The 5,972-nt window shown below is 34.8% G+C and overlaps 1 protein-coding gene across 1 annotated transcript; it reads left to right on the top strand.

The window, feature by feature from the left end:
- Positions 1–1,369: 1,369 nt before the first annotated feature.
- On the top strand, positions 1,370–5,169 carry LOC140889607 (F-box/LRR-repeat protein At2g42720-like). Its single transcript, XM_073297326.1, has 3 exons — positions 1,370–1,542; positions 1,883–1,954; positions 4,938–5,169. The coding sequence occupies exons 1-3, from the start codon at positions 1,370–1,372 to the stop codon at positions 5,167–5,169; spliced, it is 477 nt and encodes a 158-aa protein (XP_073153427.1).
- The last annotated feature ends 803 nt before the right edge of the window (positions 5,170–5,972 follow it).

The raw sequence follows: 5,972 nt of genomic DNA, 5'->3' as shown, positions 1-5,972 counted from the left end.
ACTAATTATATGCTACAAAATTTATTATCCAAAAAAATTTGTATTTCAGCATTATATTATTAAAAATTTTAAATATATAAATTCTAAATATTGAAAAACAAATCTTAAGTCTCGTAAAAAAAATTTAACAAATAAACGCAAACATTTAAGGAATTTAAGTCCTAGTCCATCTCAAGAGGGTATTTTAGGTTTATTATATTAAATAAGGCTATATTGTGAAAAATTTCACAAATAAGTCTATTTTTTAAAAAAAGACTTTTGAGAAGTATAAAATAGTTAAGGAAAAATTGTTTTTTTGGTCCTGTATGTTTGTCATTTTGTGATTTAAGTCCTTTATATTTTTTAGATTTTAGTTTTAGTTCCCTATCTTTTTTTTTTTTTGGCAATTTTAGTCCTTTTTCCGATGTGGCGCTGATGTGGTACCAATTCAGTGCTGATTTGGAGCTGACGTGTACAGTGCCACGTAAGCATTTTCGAATAAAAATGACCGAAATTGCCAAAAATCGGAACATGAAGGACTAAAATTGAAATATGAAAACATAAAGGACTAAAATCGCAAAATGATAAACTTACAGAACCGCATTTGCCGTTTTTCCAATAGTTAAATTCTCTTTTTGGAACTAAAGACTATTTTTAAGAATAGCCATTTTGGAAAATCCCTCGAATTAAATAGAACTCTACGTCCCCAAACACATTCACGTCAAGAGCGTTGGGGCGCGGCTAGGTTTGCAAGGGAAAAGGGGACCTATCTTCTTCTTTTGTGCAAATCTAGATTAATATTTTTCGTCTTCCAATTATCCTTTAGAAGTTTGAGATAAGTTGATTTCGTTTATGAAATCAATATATATAGTTTGAGATAATTTTGGAGAATGAAGAACACAAGTATTAGGACTTGTGAACTCTGGGCCTATGCCTTTTATATTAGGACTCATATTAGGCCCATTAAATAAATATTGAGACACATAACATTTATGATTTGAAGATTTCAGTGTTTGGGTTTATGCAATAAAATTAAGGGAAAATTGCTTTTTTGGTCTTATATGTTTGTCACTTTGCGATTTCAGTCTTTTATATTTTTAGATTTCAGTTTTAGTCCGTTATCTTTATTTTTTTTTTGGTAATTTTAGTCCTTTTTTCCGACGTGGCGCTGACGTGACACCAATTCAGTGCTGATGTGGAGCTAACGTGTACAGTGCCACACAAGCATTTTCGAATAAAAAGGACCGAAATTACCAAAAATCATAACATGCAGGACTAAATTTGAAATATGAAAATATAGAAGACCAAAATTGCAAAGTGACAAACATACGGGACCAAAAAAACAATTTTTCTTAAAATTAACTAGCATTGTTTTCTTTGAACATCCAGGATGAAGAACAAAAGCGAGAATGGAGTGGTTGACGAGATCAGTGAATTGCCGGACGATGTTCTTGTGTCCATAATCTCTCGATTGACATGGCGTGAAGCTACCGCAACAAGCGTAATATCCACTCGATGGCGCCACGTCTATACTTACATCACTCGACTCCACAATTCAAATATGTTGATGATCAGGATAAGGAATTCCTAAAGAACATGAAGGAGATATTTTCTTTCTTGGCTTCAAGCAAGAGCTGTCGTTTTTTGAAAGAATTCGAGGTGCATATTCCCTGTCTCAAGGGAGCCAATATTAAGACTTGGTTGCCGTTGGTGCTGGAAAAGGATGTTGAAAGCATACACATACACATGATTTACCACAACAGATCTATGCATGGCTGCTACAATTTTCCCACCAGGACTTTGATTAAGAGAATATGGTCGTTTTCGGGCTTCAAATAACTTGGGCAGTTGTCTCTGCGCTCCCTTCACGTGGACGATCGAGATGTCGACCTTCTTCCTGTAGGAATGTTGCAGTGGTAGAGGTTCGCGACATGATCAACCTTGTTTCTTTGATCTGTTTTAAGTTGCATCGAAAGTATTCACGGCCCAAGTACTCACTTCTCTTCGACAATGTCCCAAAGCTCGTTGAGTTCAACTCATCCGACCAAACTCACATGATTTGCCACTTGTTCCGTGAGATCGTCTTCCATTCTTGACCAACTAGTGCACATTGACATCCACTCAACCGACCTCGAGGTATGTATTATAATCATTTAGTATATATCAGTCTTCTTCTAACTTGTTTTTTGATGACGATTATATCTTCCGGCGCTACAAGGTGGTATCCTCTCCCAAATTAATGAATCTAAAGCATCTCAAACTTCAAATGACAAAATAAGCATGGTCACGATCGGAATATTGCACAGTTTTTCCTGGAGTGGCAATGTCCTAACTTGCAGAAACTTGAGATACAGGTATATTATAAGTTGGGTTTACACACGCATACCGAGAGTAGCTAGCTAGAGAGCTAGGTATATTATATATAAGGAAAAACTGTAAATTTGGTCTTGTATGTTTGTCATTTTGCGATTTTGGTCCTCTATGTTTTCATATTTCAGTTTTAGTTCTGCATGTTTCGATTTTTTGCAATTTCGGTCCTTTTTATTTAAAAATGCTTACGTGACACTATACACGTCAGCTCCACATCAGCACTAAATTGGTGCCACATCAGCACCACGTTGGAAAAAGGACTAAAATTGCCAAAAAAATAAAGATAGCGGACTAAAATCGCAAAGTGACAAACATACAAGACCAAAAAATCAATTTTACCATATATATAATATGTAAAAGCTTAATTTGTGTGTCTTGTTAGTTGTCCCATGTCGATTGGATTAAATATTTGAAATGATATATATATTTTTGGACTTGAGTTATCCACCAGACTGTACTTATGGTCCACCCATTAATATCTTGTAAACTTGAGCGTGTTCACTTTGCCTCTTGGGCGAGGGGCTGTGTTGGGCTGGACTAAGTTGGTGCATCTTATATGTAGCTTCTCTGCTGGGATTTTGAAGACTTTGAAGACTATGAATATGATTTTGTATTTATAATACATTTTCTGAATAGGCCAACGACACCAAATGAACATCTTAAAAAGGTGACCCTCTCTGGATATATAGTGTCGCCAGATGAATTAAGATTAGCATCGTATATCATCAGGCAAGCTGAGAAGAAGCTGAAACGACTCATTGTCAAATTTTGTCACAAAACTCCCGAAATTCAACAACAGACGACAGCTTTATCACGGAAGCATTTGCAACAAATTACAACATATACAGTCCATCTCATCATTCTCTAGCTAGTAGTATATTATTATTATTCATTTCGTTTTCTATTGTAATTTTAGAAAAAATTGCAAATTTAGTCATGTATATTTGTCAATTTGCGATTTTGGTCCTCTATGTTTTCACATTTCAGTTTTAGTCCGCTATCTTTATTTTTTTGACAATTTTAGTCATTTTTCCGATGTGGCGCTGACGTGGCACCAATTCAGTGCTGATGTGGAGCTGACGTGTACAGTGTCACATAAGCATTTTCGAATAAAAAGGACCGAAATTGCCAAAAATCAGAACATGCATGACTAAAACTGAAATGTGAAAACATAGAGGACCAAAATCGCAAAGTGACAAATATACATGACTAAATTTGCAATTTTTCCTGTAATTTTACTACTTCGCTCAAAAATTATTTATTGTTTTGTATTAGTGGCATGAGCCATTTAGAATCAAATGACGTGGAGATGGATTTGAATTAAAGCAATTAGGCCATTACATGAAGCGGAGAGTATTTAAGTACATTTATTTTATTTTATTTTATTTTTTGAGGGGTATTTAAGTACATTTTTAAAATGACCAAAGTGAACTTTCTAACTCCTAGGATATCCATTATTAGATCAATCTATCCATATATGATTATTAAATAACTACTGGGCTGGACCTGTGTTAAAATGTTGCTAATGGACCATTACCACAACAGATCTATGCATGGCTACTACAATTTTCCCACCAGGACTTTGATTAAGAGAATATGGTCGTTGAGTTCAACTCATCCGACCAAACTCACATAATTTGCCACTTGTTCCGTGAGATTTCGTCTTCCATTCTTGACCAACTAGTGCACATTGACATCCACTCAACCGACCTCGAGGTATGTATTATAATCATTTAGTATATATCAGTCTTCTTCTGACTTGTTTTTTGATGACGATTATATCTTCCAGCGCTACAAGGTGGTATCCTCTCCCAAATTAATGAATCTAAAGCATCTCAAACTTCAAATGACAAAATAAGCATGGTCACGATCGGAATATTGCACAGTTTTTCCTGGAGTGGCAATGTCCTAACTTGCAGAAACTTGAGATACAGGTATATTATAAGTTGGGTTTACACACGCACACCGAGAGTAGCTAGCTAGAGACCTAGGTATATTATATATAAGGAAAAACTGTAAATTTGGTCTTGTATGTTTGTCACTTTGCGATTTTGGTCCTCTATGTTTTCATATTTCAGTTTTAGTCCTGCATGTTTCGATTTTTTGCAATTTCGGTCCTTTTTATTCAAAAATGCTTATGTGACACTATACACGTCAGCTCTACATCAGCACTGAATTGGTGTCACATCAGCACCACGTTGGAAAAAGGACTAAAATTGCCAAAAAAAAATAAAGATAGCGGACTAAAATCGCAAAGTGACAAATATACAGGACCAAAAAATCAATTTTACCATATATATAATGTGTAAAAGCTTAATTTGTGTGTCTTGTTAGTTGCCCCACGTCGATTGGATTAAATATTTGAAATGATATATATATTTTTGGACTTGAGTTATCCACCGGACTGTACTTATGGTCCACCCATTAATATCTTGTAAACTTGAGTGTGTTCACTTTGCCTCTTGGGCGAGGGGCTGTGTTAGGCTGGACTAAGTTGGTGCATCTTATATGTAGCTTCTCTGGTGGGGTTTTGAAGACTTCGAAGACTAAGAATATGATTTTGTATTTATAATACATTTTCTGAATAGGCCAACGACACCAAATGAACATCTTAAAAAGGTGACCCTCTCTGGATATATAGTGTCGCCAGATGATTTAAGATTAGCATCGTATATCATAAGGCAAGCTGAGAAGAAGCTGAAACGACTCATTGTCAAATTTTGTCACAAAACTCCCGAAATTCAACAACAGACGACAGCTTTATCACGAAAGCATTTGCAACAAATTACAACAGATACAATCCATCTCATCATTCTCTAGCTAGTAGTACATTATTATTATTCATTTCGTTTTCTATTGTAATTTTAGGAAAATTTTTTATTTTTTTGACAATTTTAGTCATTTTTCCGATGTGGCGCTGACGTGGCACCAATTCAGTGCTGATGTGGAGCTGACGTGTACAGTGCCACATAAGCATTTTCGAATAAAAAGGACCGAAATTGCCAAAAATCAGAACATACATGACTAAAACTGAAATGTGAAAACATAGAGGACCAAAATCGCAAAATGACAAATATACATGACTAAATTTGCAATTTTCCATGTAATTTTACTACTTCGCTCAAAAATTATTTATTGTTTTGTATTAGTGGCATGAGCCATTTAGAATCAAATGACGTGGAGATGGATTTGAATTAAAGCAATTAGGCCATTACATGAAGCGGAGAGTATTTAAGTACATTTATTTTATTTTATTTTATTTTTTGAGGGGTATTTAAGTACATTTTTAAAATGACCAAAGTGAACTTTCTAACTCCTAGGATATCCATTATTAGATCAATCTATCTATATATGATTATTAAATAACTACTGGGCTGGACCTGTGTTAAAATGTTGCTAATGGACCATTACTATTACGAAATATTTAGTGGGCCGGACTGCATAAATAAGTTGTAATGGATCGACATATTGTCATTTGTCAAAGCAGTGGATCATTATAAAATGCTTAGTGGGCTAGCCTAAATGTTTAGTCCTTGATCCCTGTTGCCCAATTCATGCAGGTCTCCATTCTTCTATTTCGATTCTACATTAATTATTTCACTATAATAAATTTTTTTCCCAAA

The sequence above is a fragment of the Henckelia pumila genome, chromosome 3 (genome assembly GCF_033568475.1).
Source record: "Henckelia pumila isolate YLH828 chromosome 3, ASM3356847v2, whole genome shotgun sequence".
NCBI lineage: Eukaryota > Viridiplantae > Streptophyta > Magnoliopsida > Lamiales > Gesneriaceae > Henckelia > Henckelia pumila.
The sequence above is the reverse complement of the archived record's forward strand: the minus strand, read 5'-3'. Positions and strand labels throughout refer to the sequence as shown.